At 32.0% G+C, this 17,640-nt stretch overlaps 1 protein-coding gene across 1 annotated transcript; it reads left to right on the forward strand.

Moving 5' to 3' along the window:
* The first annotated feature begins 454 nt into the window (after positions 1 to 454).
* Positions 455 to 7,630, forward strand: LOC143053395 (perlucin-like protein). The gene is made up of 6 exons (XM_076226190.1): positions 455 to 520; positions 3,654 to 3,956; positions 4,394 to 4,467; positions 6,272 to 6,356; positions 6,715 to 6,927; positions 7,547 to 7,630. Exons 2-6 carry the CDS (start codon positions 3,668 to 3,670, stop codon positions 7,552 to 7,554), a joined length of 669 nt encoding a protein of 222 aa, XP_076082305.1. The 5' UTR covers positions 455 to 520; positions 3,654 to 3,667; the 3' UTR covers positions 7,555 to 7,630.
* The last annotated feature ends 10,010 nt before the right edge of the window (positions 7,631 to 17,640 follow it).

Below are 17,640 nucleotides of genomic sequence, written 5' to 3' on the forward strand. Positions count from 1 at the left end.
AACGTGGACCTTACCGTATTGTTGGTGGAAAGACGGGGACATGTAAGTCATTTTTTGGCATGACACTTATCGATAGAAGGGTAACCACGATTTTTATTGTTAAAAATGTTAGCGATGGTAGTATTTTTAGATAACCGATTTTGAAGATTGAGACGTGTAGATACCCTTTGAACAAGTTTAGTATTTAGTATTTTTAATTGTTAAAGCTGTTCAAACTATTTTTAACTGTTCAAACGTGATAAAGTGCTAGCGATTACTGAAACCAGTCTGTTTAAATATCAATTCTCCAACCGGTCTACATATATCATGTATAAATGATATGAAATTCGGATGTGATGTTTAGGATACAATAACGTTGTTGCATGTCTATAAAATATTGATACGTTACACACCTTTAAAAATAATAGATCTTGTTTCATTTTAACGAGTTGGATTGTTCGTTAAGCTTACTATAGGGAGAAAGAAATGCTATCTAGGACATTACAACCAGTTGTTCATGTATTTAATCTGGATTCAGACTGTAAGTACCTAAACAGTTTTTTTATAAAAATAAAATTGCATTAATTATGAGGAACTTGATCAGTTAAAAACTGAATATGCGTTTGGTTTTACTCCTTGCCTGGAGTTTTTATTAATGACTCATATGACCCAATATATACGATTTTGATTGAAAAACATCTCAAAGCGAGGTGTTAAATGGACAAAAGACAAAATACATTCCTGTTCCGCATATAGCGAAATGCCCTGTAATTACTTATATGTCTTATCTAATTTCTACAAATTGTAGATGTTTTAACTATAAAATTTCACAGTATGACTTTTTTTATGTTATCTTTTCTTCATAAAAGAATAATTCTAAAATGACAAAAAAATTATGGCCCTTAATCTTACTGTGCCTCGCGAACAAGATGTTAAATCATACACTGACATTTAACTCTTATATGTTCTGCCATTACCTTTCGACAACCTTACAGGTAATTGTCTAAATTTCTACAGTTCCAAAAACATCAAATATCCAATTTTATTCTTTTTATCTTATTCTTTTTTCACACGATCAAGCTAATGGAACCCAGCCCCTTAAAGATGACATTTCCTTGTTTACCTTGAGATTTTAAACAGTTATACTCATAATGTCAAGTGTCAATATAATTAATCAACAAATCAATATATGTCAATCTGTGAAAAAAAACAGCCACATCTTTCATTGGGGTGTAACATGCACAGAAATAAATAAATAAATATCTTGTAATGCATTACTCACTAATCAGTGTTATCATCTCCTGACATGTCAAGACAATATTTCTATAGTCATCCTGTAGCCTTATCGTTTGATCAGTTCTTCCATGTTGTATTAACTAAATCAACAAAGTCAACATTGATCATCAAAATGGAGGTACGATTACAGTTTTTCGAAAGTCACTGATCCTTCCAAGTACATTATGGTCGTTTAAAAACAGTGCAGATGGTCGTTTTATACAAATTAACGCTGTCGCTGTTCGCATTTAGCAGGTGGTCGCTTAATACCGTTAAAACATATAGGGCAATATATTGGGGGCTTGGAAAGTTGTCGTTAACAGTAGGTGGTCGTTTAATCCAGGTGGTCGTTAAGGCAGGTGTTAATGTATATTTCAAACTACAAGCTCATAAATTCCTGTAGGTTCTGAACAAACATAATTCTTCCTGTCCCATTTACACTACCTATAAGTTCTCTCTTTGAAATGTTCGAGTTATCAATAAAGAAAAAGTTAAACCTCCCACACAGTTCTGCACTATGCATATTAAAATCATTTATTCTAGAGTTTACTACATCATTGCATGTTTTTATACATCTTAAGAAAACAAAAGCTATATCATGCTCTGTTTGTAACTCACATATAGAACTGAAAACATATTGTATAGTCTTTTTTGCATTTTTTAATTGTATGTCTCCAGGTTTTAAATACTTATGTACATCATAAGTTTCAAAATGAAACACAAAAAATACATCTAATATATCAATTAAACAATTAAACATATATATATATCAATGAAAAGAGTCCATCAATGTTGGACCCCCATTTGAACTGCTTGTATATTTTCATTTACATCTGTCAAAATCGAATTACAGAATCTCTAACGAATAAAATTGGTATATATTTTGGTTTTTCTTTACACATGTATTATTGTCTCCAATAAATAAAAATGTTGATGCACATACATTGCAGTGAAAGCTTTTTTATTTGGTTAAAAGAATAGGTTTGAAGGATGGAATAAAACGCCTTTGTATCCTTTATAACCAGTAGTAACAAGTGCTTAGCATAAGATAATATAAATGTTGCAGTTATCCATGGCTTCACAGATTTTAAGTCGGGAAAATTAAAGCGCATGTTAATGTTTTCTTGTACAATAAATTTGAAAACTGCTGAGATTTAACAAAATTGTTAAAATGCGTAATAAATGTCACTTGACTTGTTAATCTGTGCAAAGGCATCTATCTATACGTGACGATAACGGGGTATAATAAGGAGTAAAATGAGATATTGCAAAACATTCATTATCTAACATAGCATTCCTATCTTAGGAAAATATATCAACTGCATGTGGCTCAATTTTTTGTTGTTTGTAAATCCAAGTTCTTTTTTAAATAGATACATCTGACGAAGAATATACCTTAGACAAATAATCAGACTACATGTTGATTGTCTACTTTTACATTTATTCTCTTATTTAAAACCAGTATTGTTTTTTATACAAAAGAGGGCACTTTTTAATGCTAACGTTTCCTTAATTATAATAAGTTCGACTTTAGTTTTAACATTCCAGTAAACCAAATAATCATGTCTTACTCTTTCATTATCAAACATTGCTCTCCATTTATTATCTGACGTAATCCAAGAAAATGACGAAGACAATACATTATAACGTTCGTTAACCCAAGACAAAGACTTTGTTCAGTTGTCTAGGAATCTACAATATTGTAACGCTTTTCGTATAACTTCTTCTATTATAAAAAGCATTTAAACTTTAATAGCCTTTGAAATTGCCCTGTTACAAGTTGATGTTTATAGTTTTTCTGCTGGAATTGTCAGAGAAAAGAATGCATATTTCTACAAATTTCTGGAGAAAAGTGATGGAACAAGATGATTTTGTAAGGATAGATTCACTAAGAACACAAAACCTTTCTTCGTCTTTTAGTTATAAAAAAAGAAGGGTTAACTGTCAAAACTGACTTCTTTAGAAAATAACCTAATTTTAAAAACAAATAAATAGAATATTTTATAGAAATATTTGATCACATTAATTCATTATCTAACCTTGGAGCAACGTAGCCATTAAATGATTACAAATGAAATGGTCACAGTGGACAGTTATATTGCAAAGACTGTTCAGACACTTGAGAATGATGTTCAAAAAAGTATTAATATCATGAAAAACCACTTGGCAGCAATAAAAAACAATGTCGGCAAAAAAAAAATTGAAACTGATCTCAGGTTGGAAACAGGATCAAAGAGTAAGATTTAATCAGATTTGTCTTTATATAAAGATATAGGAAGATGTGGGATTAGTGCCAATGAGACGATTCTCTATCCCAGTCACAATTTATAAAAGTAAACCATTATAGGTCAAAGTACGGTCATCAACACGTCATTTTATTACTTTTTTTCAATTTGTAGAATCTAGTTCAGTAATGCATAACATATTCGTAATCTTCCTAATCTGCACAAGCACATCTGCATTGGGTTTACAAATCCAACGTTTACCCTGCTTTACTGCGGAAACGAAAAAAAATTTGGATGATGCTAGAAATGAAATGGTCACAGTGGACAGCTACATTGCAAAGACTGTTCAGACACTTGAGAATGATATTCAGAAAAGTATCAATATCATGAAAAACCACTTGGCAACACTGAAAAGCAACGTCGGAAAAATCATTAAAAAAGTGGAAACTGATCTCAGTTTGGAAACAGGCTTACAAAGTAAGATTTAGCTAATTAATCCTTGAACATTTATATTAAAACAACAACACTTTCACATGTCCCAGATTGTTGTTGATTTTAACTTGTATGATAGGAGTTATATACGCGTTTCGATGTGTATTTGAAAAGAGGAGACTTGGTTTATCGGACGAAAGTCCTATGAACTGAGGACATATTTGAGCCAACAATTGTGAGTTATAAGATATAGCATTGGCTTTCTCCTTTTAGAAATGTTGAAGTATTTTTAAACACAACTCCTATGGGCAAAGTTCACTATGTATTGTTACATTTTAAGATTAAGAAACCTCAAGATTACATTTTTAAAAGAATGTAAGTGAAATATCCATGTGAAGTGCTAACATTTAAACGTTGTTATAAACCTTACAAAAATGTAACAAAACATTGCTGGATTATATAACTTATATATTTATATGTAGAAGGTCAATGGAAGAAGTACCAAGGCCATTGTTATCACATTTCTCAAAAGACTGCTCCCTGGTTTGAAGCAGAGGTACATATTAATAATTGACATTAAGATATTTGAAGTAATAGGATGATGCAACGTATTGTAATAGTTCTAACTTATAGTTATATTTTACAGTTTATTCTTAACGGGTAAACGGTACTGAAACTGCAATCTTACAACAATAAACAAAAAGGCATGATGTCATTTTCAATCAAATAGTTATCAAATGTACCAGGATTATAATTAAGTACGCCAGACGCCCGTTTCGTCTACATAAGACTCATCAGTGACGCTCATATCAAAATAGTTATAAGCCAAACAAGTACAAAGTTGAAGAGCTTTGAGGATTCAAAATTTCAAAAAGTTGTGCCAAATACGGCTAAGGTAATCTATGAATGGGATAAGAAAATCCTTAGTTTTTCGAAAAAAATCAAAGTTTTGTAAACAGGAAATTTATAAAAATGACCACATTATTGATATTCATGTCAACACCGAAGTGTTGACTACTGGGCTGGTGATACCCTCTGGGACGAAATGTGCACCAGCAGTGGCATCGACCCAGTGGTGTAAATGGTTATCAAAGGTACCAGGATTATAATTTAGTACGCCAGACGCGCGTTTCGTCTACATAAGACTCATCAGTGACGCTCATATCAAAATATTTATGAAGCCAAACAAGTACAAAGTTGAAGAGCTTTGAGGATTCAAAATTTCAAAAAGTTGTGCCAAATACGGCTAAGGTAATCTATGCATGGGATAAGAAAATCCTTAGTTTTTCGAAAAATTCAAAGTTTTGTAAACAGGAAATGTATAAAAATGATCACATTATTGATATTCATGTAAACACCGAAGTGTTGACTACTGGGCTGGTGATACCCTCGGGGACGAAACGTCCCCCAGCAGTGGCATCGACCCAGTGGTGTAAATGGTTATCAAAGGTACCAGGATTATAATTTAGTACGCCAGACGCGCGTTTCGTCTACATAAAACTCATCAGTGACGCTCATATCAAAAAATTTATAAAGCCAAACAAGTACAAAGTTGAAGAGCTTTGAGGATTCAAAATTTCAAAAAGTTGTGCCAAATACGACTAAAGTAATCTATGCCTGGGATAAGAAAATCCTTAGTTTTTCGAAAAATTCAAAGTTTTGTAAACAGGAAATTTATAAAAATGACCACATTATTGATATTCATGTCAACACCGAAGTGTTGACTACTGGGCTGGCGATACCCTCGGGGACGAAACGCCCAACAGCAGTGGCATCGACCCAGTGGTGTAAATAGTTATCAAAGGTACCAGGATTATAATTTAGTACGCCAGACGCGCGTTTCGTCTACATAAGACTCATCAGTGACGCTCATATCAAAAGACCCCTAATCAGTATTGCGAATGATAATTAATTATATATTTGAACAATACCATGACCATTTTTTTTTTATTAAAGTGACATATGTTTTATAATATTAAACAATTATATCAATAAGCGGTTGTAATTACATGTATTAACACCCGGCCCTTTGGAACTTTAAGTCAATTTAAACATTTATACATTTAAAATGAACAATAGTTTAAAGGAGGACAAAATTAAATTCTTAGGTTTAATTGTTCCTTTATAAAAAAAAGTGTTATCTTTTATTAACTTGTATTAATAAATATCTGAAAGAAAATAAAACATAAGCTGGATTGAAAACAACGTATGCGAACGGGATAGTATCATCTTTCTAAGTAAATATCACATGGTGAATTTTGCTCCATAAAAGTTATGTTTGGTGAGTTTAAGAAAAAAACACTTACAGAGAACTAGATATTTAGCTGAAACATACCTTTAAAGATGTAACCTTTTTTCAGCGACGTTGCAAGGAAATAGGTGGATATCTTATTAAGATTGATAACTCAGCTGAAAATCAATGGGTACACTCACAAAGATCACATAGTAAGTAATTTTCTTAATCCGATCATTAATCACTCGAATATTCTTTGGTACATATTTTTACCCTTACTTGCATGTCTGCAGAATATATTAGCTTAAGAGGGCTTTAAAGATATTAATAGGATACATATGAACAAACGAGATGTGGATTATTTTACATTGAGACAACAACCATCGACACAAACAAAACCAAAAGACAGCTTAATAGTGAACATGTGGTAATCGACAATCGACAACTGTCTTATCAATATGCCAAACTCTCATTATAGTCGTGTTCGCTCATTCATTCAACTGTAGTAATTACCCAAGTAACTACGTTCCATTTCTAAAATTAATGAACATTCTTGTTTATTTTTACCAGAATCTTCCGGATGCTGGATAGGACTAAGTGACTTGACTGAGGGAGAATGGCGATGGAGTATAGACCAGTCACTTGCAACCTTTAAAGCTTGGTATAGCAATTATGGTTCCAGGGGACATAGTGCTAATTGTGTTTCATTCATTAGCGGTGGAAGTACATGGTTTGACACTAGCTGCAAATCTAAATACTACTATATCTGTGAGAGAAATTTTTGTAAGTATTTGAACATTTATCAACATTTTGTTAGCTCCTTTAATTTTTTCAAATTCCTGTATTATTTTCATCATTTACTAATTTCAATGCAAGAAACAATATACAAAATTTACAATTACCAAAAAGAAGCTTGCACAATATAGCAGTAAGCTAATATATACACGCTCAAAACCCGGACGAGACAATGATTGTTGCTTGTGATAGTACGTTAACTAGTACATCTACAAAAACCTCCTGTGTATGACTTTATGATTATTGTCCATATTGTGTAGGAATGACACACTACAAGTTAGTTAGGTAACTTTCCTGTAGTCAAATGTGTGTTGTTAAAATATACTTTTTCACTTTTTCGGTCTTTTTGGAAACTGTTGTTTGTGCTTTATTTAGACCCCTCTACAAAACATTTGTATTGCATGCATATTGAGCCTAGGTGGCCGAGTGGTTTATACGCTGGGCATATTGCAAGGCGATTTGATGCCACGATATATCAGTAGCATGAGTTCGAATCCCGGCCAGAGAAGAACAAAACATTTGCAAATTTACAGATTTAACATTGTTGGAATGTTATTCCGACAAATTATATATATATATTTCAATGTAAATATTTTATTCTTTTTAGGTAATTGAACAGATGTCCGAGAAGAGAGATACAAGTTCCTCATCAAAGTTGATTTGAACTACAAATAAAAAATAAAGATTGCATATGCTTTTGTTATTTTAATCATAGGAAATGTCACTCAGTAAAACCTTAAATTCAAAATTTTTGTTTGGATTTTCAATTCGAATTGTTTAAGGTCAAGGAACAGTAAATGGGCTCCGTCGCAGATTTTTCTAAATATTTGCATACAATCTTGGCTCGTTGAACTACAACTGAAAATCGAAAAAATAATCTTTTTATCTCTTTTATTATCTGAAAAAATGCAGATTGATTTTTTTTTAATATGGGTAAATGTTTGTATAGAAAGCACATAAAATCGACAAAAAACCTTCTAAAATTTGTCTTAAAATCGCTAAATCTCCAATTCTACTCCATAGATTTTTCTTAAAAAACTATATATTGTTGACACATAAATTTCTGTTCTAATGATATAAAATAATCATAGGGTCACCGACTTCGTTTTTTGTCTAATAATCAATTTGTTACCTTGTTGGTAGTGAAAAACGTCAAAAATCATCGTTTTACGGTCTGCGATAACGTTACGATTATTTCGACGTTTTGTTGGATTTTTTCACAAAGAACGCAACTTTGAATGAGTATACCGTAAAAACGAAGTCGGTGACCCTATCGTTATTTTGCACCATTATAACGGAAATTTATGTATCAACAACATATAGTTTTTTAAGAAAAATCTATGGAGTAGAATTAGAGATTTGGCGATTTTAAGACAAATTTTACAAGGGTTTTCGACGATTTTATGTGCTTTCTATAGAAATGTTTACCCATTTTGTAAGAATTCAATCAGTAATATTTCAAACGATAAGTGAGATAAATGCATTATATTTTCGATTTTCAGTTGAAGTTCATCGAGTCAGAGTTGTATGCAAAATTTTACTGAAATCTGTGACATAGCCCATTTACTGTAACTTGACCTTAAGTATAACAACTTGCATCGAAAAAATTGAAATTTCAAAACGTTCACAACAAAATAAAAAATAGACTAAGAGGTTAAGCTACAGCCTTCAAGCATAGACAGTTGTCCTTACAGTGGGTCAAATTATATGTCTTTATATATACATGCTGTTTAGGTATGGGTCTTGGGCTATATTATCACAATCCGGTTGACTTGATTTTCATTTGATATATACATTTTAATGTCACATGTTCTAGCAATCATCCGTCAACAATATCATATTCTCAAATATGACTAGAGCACATTTAGATACAATGTATGACAAATTACATTACACCACAAACAAGTATTCCTGGCATGAACATCTGAAATGAAAATATTTTTTTTAAATCGCAATCCTTTCCTGCTTTATCTCTATTAGCGTACATACAATATGATGGAGTGAAATAAGTACAGACAAAAAGTAGTTTTATACTTCAGAAAGAAGGAAGTCGATTAATAAGGGCCCGATCATACTAACCTGTACATTTTCAATTTTTGTTTCACATATATCAGTTTATCAGTCTTCTTTGATCTAAAATGTGTGCAGAAAATTTAAAAAAAACTGGGGTGTACGTTAGCAACAAAAAATATAACTTTTCCATAACTATTTGAACACCTTTCGGGATCAACAACATTTTCTAGACTAAAATGGCAATCAATTGTCATCTTGATACGCTTTTATGTGAATTAATGATAAAGTATTCTTTTAAGTGTTAACGATTTCATTCACAGTTCAGAAACATGATGGTATAATTAAATTTCCAAATGTTTAACAATTTAAAGAAGTTTAAAGTCACACAATCACAATAATTTTTAAAACAGACCAACTTATTTTCAGTGGGATGTAATCAAAACTACTAATACTATTTTATTTGTCCTTACAAATTGGAATCGTTTCTGAAATCTGAAATTTAAAAACATGTCAATACACTGTATTCTACTCCAATCAACCACGTCTTAGTCATTACAGCTGAACGGACGTGTTTGGTCAGCTCCTTTTTACCCGCTATCTACAATGTTGGTTAACTAATGGATGGATCAACGACACACTACTTTCGATGATAGAAACAAATGCAACGCTTTACAGTCTACATTTTGTTGGTGTAAATACTCGCGTCAACATACACTCCGAAACCCATTATTGATTGGGGAGTGTTATGTCGACTAACGCCGAGGGCCAGTATCCGAGGTGAAAGATACTGAACTGCCACTTTACTGTCTCACGACTCTGGTCCTGATTCTTTTCATCGTTTATACTATGACCGAGACTCATCGACCAGTACTTCACCATCATGGTAAGCTGGTTGCAAAACTGGTCAGTCTAGCCCTGCAATCAACCGTTTTAAATTAACTACACCAAAAAAGTCAACACACCAAAACATTAAAACAAAACCTAAAATTGCGGCCGTCTTTTCCAACATTTCCATCAATACGACAACTTATTTTTTAAATCTCAAAAAACGCCTTCGGGCACCGAGTAGACCGTGCATGGGCTTACCATCAAGTCGTGGTCGATAAGACACACCATTAAGAGTATTCTACTTTTTTATTGTTAGGTCATCACTTAGAATATGTTTCTATCCCTGGTCTTAGGTCGTTTTGCTGTCCATAAACATAAACAAGATAGATTACCTTATATGGCATATATTTCCTCCTTGAATCAACAAGACAAGAAAATGTTAAATATCAAACTTTTGACCGACAAGTCATACAAAACTATATGCTGCATATTCAAACATCCTTAAAGGTCTACAAAAACCAGTCACTGTTAATGTTTCATTTAGTAAAAGAAATGCAATAAATACCAAAGGGACATTCAAACTCACAAATAAAACAAACTGATAACGGAATGATTAAAAAAGACCAACAAACGACAGAGTACCGAAAAACATGGAAAACTAAAGACTGAGCAACACGAACACCCCTTCCCCATAACAAAAAAAGAACAAAACTAGGGGTGATATCATGTGCTTCGAAAGGATAAGCAGATCCTGCTCAACATGTTTGTACAAACGCTGTTTTAAGTCTAAATCGGTTGGTCACATTCGGGAAAAGGGGATGGGATTGTTTTTACAAAAGTAGGAACATATCCACTTTCATCTTTTGAACAGATATTCCCTACGGAGAATTAACTTGTGGTGGCGTCTGTAAAACGCCCGAAGGAATGATTTCAACTTCACCACTTGTTACTCTTGTTTTGATATCTTTATTGTGACCAGTAACCCTCTAGCAAAGAAATCATGATAGGAAATACAAGCCCTGTAATATATACAGTATCGTCTGGGAGAAATATATTCCGTATGTAGGCGCTGCTTGGATGTTGCTATATAGAAATGGAAATTTCACAATTGTTTCTGAAATCATCTCTTTTGTCATATAGTTTTGTTTTCAACCGACCCTAAGTCAGGGATGGGGTAATCGTAATCTGTAATCGTAATCGATTGTAATTGATTACATTTTTTCAAGTAATCGACATTAATCTGTAATCGAAGACATTTTCGATTACATGTAATCGTAATTTCATCGATTACAGCAAAAATTTTGATGTAATCATCGATTACTTTTCGATTACATTTCGATTACTTTTGTAAAATAGTTTGATGAAAATTGACCTATTTCAGAGGAAAATATGTATGTTATCACTTTGTAGTACAGATAAAAAATTATGAATCAACAATACTTGAGACTGAGAGTTAAGCAACTGCCTTATTTCTTTTATATTGTCTCAAACTGTATTATGTAACCAGATCCCCTACCTAAATTTACTTTTATATCTAGTGTTTGAAACAAATGGATGTATGTGCTTGTCAATAATTCAAGAGTTTTAATATTTAAATAAGAAAATAGATTTGAAATAATAAAATAGATCTTAAATAAGAAATGTTTCTGTCTTTGATTAAGTTCTGTACTGCTTTTTTAAAAGTAGTAAGCTTATTTGTATTATATTTCCTGAAAACATCATATTCAATCATAGTTGAAATTAAAGCTTAGAATAGATAAACAGTAGATTTCTTAAATGTTATGATATACATGTACATTTGTATATAAATTATAAAAAAGAACACAAATCCTTTTAGCAATGAACCAATGGCAATCCATAGCAATTCCTTTCAGAAATAGATACATGTATCCCTTTGACACTAGCTATAAATATATATTTTGTATATAATTTGATTGAAGAAGTTACAAATCTTAACAAAATTGCCTTTACTAATGAGATAATCAAAGTCTTCTAATCAATAACAAACATACTTTGTTTTTATTTCAATTATCTTATATCTAATTAAGAAGGAAATTTACAATATTTGGCCCCAGGTTATAAATTGTTCTCCAGTGGCATTTAAATAATCTATAATTAGTGTTGTTATCCAAACAAAAGGTTTAAATCAAGCATGTCATTATAAAAATAAATTTTGATCTTAAAAATTAGCTGGACTAATTAATTATGCTTATTTTTATATTTCCATTAAACATTATAATTAACTATGCTAAATTTTTTTTATAAAGAGTAAAAACAAAAAAGCTAACGTAAGTCAGTAAGATAGCTTAATTTTTGAAAAACAATTATTTATGAATAAGCGATTAATGCAATGCGATGACATCTTTCATTTATTTTGAAAGTCAAAATTTCAAGATTTTTTTAATATTTCTAATCTTCATCAAGAGATTTGATCTAAAAAGCAGCTATTAACTTATAATTTAGGAACATGCAATGCTTTGAATGATGCATTTTGTAAAGATCTTAATTTCCACTATTCAAATGTTGAGCAATATAATTGTGTTTTACCCAATGTTATTTGTTGTTGAAATGTTGAAGTATGTAATCGACAGTAATCGAGAAGTAATGTAATTACTTTTGATAAAGTAATCGATTACATACTAAAATTTAAGTAATCGATTATTAATCGATTGCACAACAATCCTTCATGTAATCGCGATTACATTTTTCAGTAATCGTGCCCATTCCTGCCCTTAGTGTCAATTTATAGATGTAAGTCAAAATATAAGGCAGCCTTAATTGTATCAGTTGTATCCTTTATTTCAAGTTCGAGGGGATAGGAGAGGTAAAATAATAATAAAATTCAGTTTAAAAAGGAGATGTTGTATAATAACATAGCGTTATCAGTCTAGTAGTCAATGTTGTTTTTCTAACATCTAAATTTTTTCTCGTTTTACTGTTTTACATTCTGTCGCGTCGGGGCCTTTGATATCTTATAGTGCTGTATGGATTTTGCACACTATTGAAGAGGTCGGGAACTTAAGATGTCCTGACGTGAGAATATATTTGCATAATAATTTTCCAATTAGAGAGCAAACATAGCCAAGAAAAACTGACCAATCGACTCAATAAAATACCATGCATTATGGCTACTACGAGTTCAATAACAGTTGAAACACGGGAACTTATTTTAGGGAAACTGTCAATATATATAGTGTCTGGGACTCTCATTCAAAATGATTTTGTTCAGCGAATGTGCTTTATGTAAAATTTATAGCATCATTGTCAATTTTCATGCTCAGATGAACGAAAAATATTGTTTACTGGCTTTGCGATTCGACAAGCTTTTACCATGTTAATTGTTATGCATTGTACCTGTGCATTAATTTCACGAAATGAAACACTAAACTTTTGAATGCAGTGACCACTGTCCAATTTAAAAAATCATTTGAGCTCTTTTATACCTGTATAATACTATGCCATAAATATTGCTGATCCAAAAAAAAAGAACATTGGAAAACAAATTGTACTGAAACACTGCTTTATTTGAAACATGTTGCTGTTGTTGCGTTACAGGCTGTCCTACAACAAACGCAGACTTATCTGTACTGGATGTGTAAAATTATTTATCAGGACCTGATCTGAAAGGAAGTACAAACAAATGTACATCATAATATTCAGTATTCTCATGAAAGTCTGTTAAAAAAGCGAGGACGGTAAATAGCTTAACATATGTTGTATACTTTTGTGCATCGATGAGACTGTCTGTTGCTAATTCCATATATACCGAAGATGTATTTGTATCGTTCGGCTGCTGTCCTTTTGACTGGTGTTGAACGTCTTTAATCAATTGAATTCTTCGGATCGGTGCCATGTTGCCCATTTAGATTTTTTTTAACGTGCTTTGTATATATAAATACGAAGATGAAGTGCTAAAAGAGACAATTCTCCATTTTTGACACAATCTAGTAAAGTAAGCAAATATATTAGATTCTACGCTGAAAAGTAAGCTCCAAAGGGACAAGAGATAATTAGTGTAAAACAATACAAACAAATTTAGGTTTAATTTATATACAATAAAGAAAAGAAATTACCTAATGAAAAACATAATTATAATAGATGTGGGTCTAGCGCTACAAATTTTAGAACACATATAAGTTCACGTCCTTGTCGAACAAACACATGAATTGCATCATATATGATTTTATCATGATTGGCAAACATCCGAGTTCTTTAAAAATATTAAAAAGTAAATTCCGATATTTCCATAAAAAAAGAACTATGCAAATACGAAAATATTTTTTTCATTTTCTTCAGAACAACGGGAACATTTTTGAAATAGAAAAAAGTCCAAAAGTCTCAAATATGCAAAAACAATCAATACTTATCAATATTATAAACATTGTCAGGCAAGAATTAAGAAATGTCTCGAGCCGTTTTGTTATGATATGATATACGTGTTCTGTACCCGCCAATTTCTAAACATAAAACTATTACACAGTAAATATATATCTCATAATGGAAAACCGATCTGTCTGAGAAGTGTTTGTATATTATATATAGAAAAGTAGATGTGGTATGATTGCTGATGAGAAAACTATCCATTAAATTTCAAATAATTGGTGTAAGTAAGTATTGGCAATTATAATACCTTCAACAATAAGAAAAAACCAATAATGACATTCCCTTGTAAATGACATTTTAATCATAGAAAAGGTATAATATTATAACATCAATAGATGTAAAATTTTGGTGAACAATACAGATCTCTGACACACTCTTAAGTCTTCCCTGTTTTACAAACACAAAATTCATGGATTCCTTGTTTTTTAACTATCCATTTAAAAGTTATTATACACGGTCTCCACCCGGATGTTTTTTACCAATCATATTCCTAGAAATGCATAGGAGGAAAGATAATATTCTAACCATTTCATATTAGAGATTTATGATTTCATTCTATTTTGGACGTTTTGCGGTTTTTCTGATTGAAAGATCTAACTTAAAAGAAAATAATCTGATACTTAATACTCGTCGCGTATCTGAATTAGAGTTTTAATAATGTAGACATGTGCATTTCACATACTGAATATAATTAAAATATAAATGAAAGATGTCTTTCTAGAATAAGAAAAAAATGTGTTTCCCTCAGTTTTAGTTTGTAAACCGGATTTTTTTTTTTTTTTTTCTCAATCGATTTATGAATTTCGAACAGCGGTATACTACTGTTGCCTTTATTTTTTTCAGTTCTGATAAGTTTAAATCTCGATTTGTGTACCGACCGGCCAACAAACCAGATAACTAATTGGTTTTTGTTTTTAGGTAAGTATTAAGGATTTCGCAAATATAACATAAACATTTGACAGCATTTACATTGGTTGAAAATGTTTTATAAACCGCGGTCTCTCAAAACTGCCCACACCTCTGTAAAACATTTATGTAAATTTTAAACTTTGCATACATCTCCTATCCTGGAAAGTGCATACAAATCTAAGGCCTATCTTTACATATCTTTAGAATATGAATAAAGATATGGAAATAAAATAATTATCTTTAGCATATCTTTGAGAACGTCCTAAATAATGTCAAAGGAATAATGCATTTACATATAAATTAGTAGGTCCGCAAATATATCTGGCTGAAAAGTAGTTACATTTGTCAAACATTTACATGATTGCCCACATTGTTGTAAATCTGCCTTTTCGTGTAGTGCAAGGAATAAGTTGCCTTATCCGTATTTGGGACAATTGTTCTTGTTTTGTTTATCTTCAACCTTAACCCTTATTTTGGCACTTATCATTTTTAATCGAGCACCAAGAATGACACAAAATTAGACCCCATGAGTCTTTGATAGATTTTTACAACCACTTGACCGATGGCTCCGTTTGATGACAAGACACATTGTCTGGGTTTGTGTTGATATAAGGTATCATTTATCTATGTTCATTTCAGTAAAGAACAATACTTTCTACGTGAGAAAATGCCTATACCAAGTCAGAAATGGGACTGTTGTTAAACGAATTTGATAAACGAATTAGGTATAGACAATTCACTTGGAAACTCAACATATACCCTCAAGACACTTACCCATGTTCTTTGTTCCTTTGGTATTTCAACCAAAGATGAAGAACTGGATCTTCCATCACTGTATTGGATACCTAAACTACATAAGTGTCCTTACAAACAACGGTATATTGCTGGGTCTTCCAAGTGCTCCACGAAACTTCTTTCTAAATTGTTAACATCTGTTTTATCAGCAATCACAGACGGGCTTCAAAGTTATTGTGAAACTGCCTATTCTAGAGGTGGCGTGAATCAGGTGTGGATACTTAAAAATTCCAAAGATCTTTTAGAGTACATACAATCTAACTCTCTTTCATCTTGTAACAGTATTAAAACATTTGACTGTTCTACTCTTTACACAAGTATTCCACATTCCAAACTAAAAGACAAATTAAAAGAGTTGGTATTACTTTGCTTCATAAAAAAGAATGGCCAACGTAGATACAAGTATCTTGTCTTAGGGAGGGATCAATCATACTTTGTAAAGAATCACTCTGATTCAAACAAAAAATTCTCTGAAACCGATATATTCAAGATGCTTGATTTCTTGATTGACAATATATTTGTAACGTTCGGAGGACGTGTTTTTCAACAGACTGTCGGCATCCCAATGGGAACAAACTGTGCCCTTCTACTTGCCGACTTGTTTCTTTATTATTATGAGGCTGACTTCATGCAGGAACTTCTTAGGAAGAAAGATAAGAAGTTAGCAATATCCTTTAACTCTACTTTCCGCTATATAGATGACGTTCTTTCACTAAACAATTCAAAATTTGGTGACTATGTGGAACGCATCTATCCCATCCAATTGGAGATAAAGGATACTACAGATACAGTTAAGTCAGCTTCATATCTTGACTTACATCTAGAAATTGACAATGAGGGTCGGTTGAAAACAAAACTTTACGACAAAAGAGATGATTTCAGCTTTCCAATTGTGAACTTTCCATTTCTAAGTAGCAACATTCCAGCAGCACCTGCATACGGGGTATATATCTCCCAATTGATACGATATTCCCGTGCTTGCATTTCCTATCATGATTTTCTTGATAGAGGGTTACTGCTCACAAGGAAGCTATTAAACCAAGAGTTCCAAATGGTGAAGTTGAAATCATCCCTTCGTAAATTTTACGGACGCCATCACGAGTTGGTTGACCGTTATGGAATAACCATTTCACAAATGCTATCGGATATGTTCCTTACGTCGTAACTACAATCCTCTTCCCTTTCATGAATGAAACCTACCGAATTAGACTATTTACCGGATTTGTAATCACATAAGCAACACGACGGGTGCCACATGTGGAGCAGGATCTGCTTACCCTTCCGGAGCACCTGAGATCACCCCTAGTTTTTAGTGGGGTTCGTGTTGTTTATTCTTTAGTTTTCTATGTTGTGTCATGTGTACTATTGTTTTTCTGTTTGTCTTTTTCATTTTTAGCCATGGCGTTGTCAGTTTGTTTTAGATTTATGAGTTTGACTGTCCCTTTGGTATCTTTCGTCCCCCTTTTGTTATCCATTTGTTTGATGTGTTTCGGCCTTTGATTGTGTCATTTGATTAAGGACTTTCGGTACTTTTGTAATGGTACATTGTACTGAGGGGGAAAACATACCTTTTTATGGTGTTTCAGAGAGAACTGGTTTCTAGAACTTTGAACGTACCAAAATAGGTATTTAAGATCTGTCAAATATGCAGAATGTACCCTCCTTTTTATATTTTTATTATTCAAAAGTTTAAGTCAAAATGTGTTCTACAATGTTCACTAGTAGTTTTTTTTTTTCTTAAAATTACCAAAATATTCTAAGTATACTTTGAAA

This window comes from Mytilus galloprovincialis, chromosome 12 (assembly GCF_965363235.1).
Source record: "Mytilus galloprovincialis chromosome 12, xbMytGall1.hap1.1, whole genome shotgun sequence".
NCBI classification, from domain to species: domain Eukaryota; kingdom Metazoa; phylum Mollusca; class Bivalvia; order Mytilida; family Mytilidae; genus Mytilus; species Mytilus galloprovincialis.

Coding starts and splice junctions, on each gene's coding strand:
- LOC143053395 (XM_076226190.1), top strand. CDS start 3,668: ATGCATAACATATTCGTAATCTTCCTAATCTGCACAAGCACATCTGCA. Junction 4,468..6,271: donor CTCCCTGGTTTGAAGCAGAG/GTACATATTAAT, acceptor ACCTTTTTTCAG/CGACGTTGCAAGGAAATAGG. Junction 6,357..6,714: donor ACACTCACAAAGATCACATA/GTAAGTAATTTT, acceptor TATTTTTACCAG/AATCTTCCGGATGCTGGATA.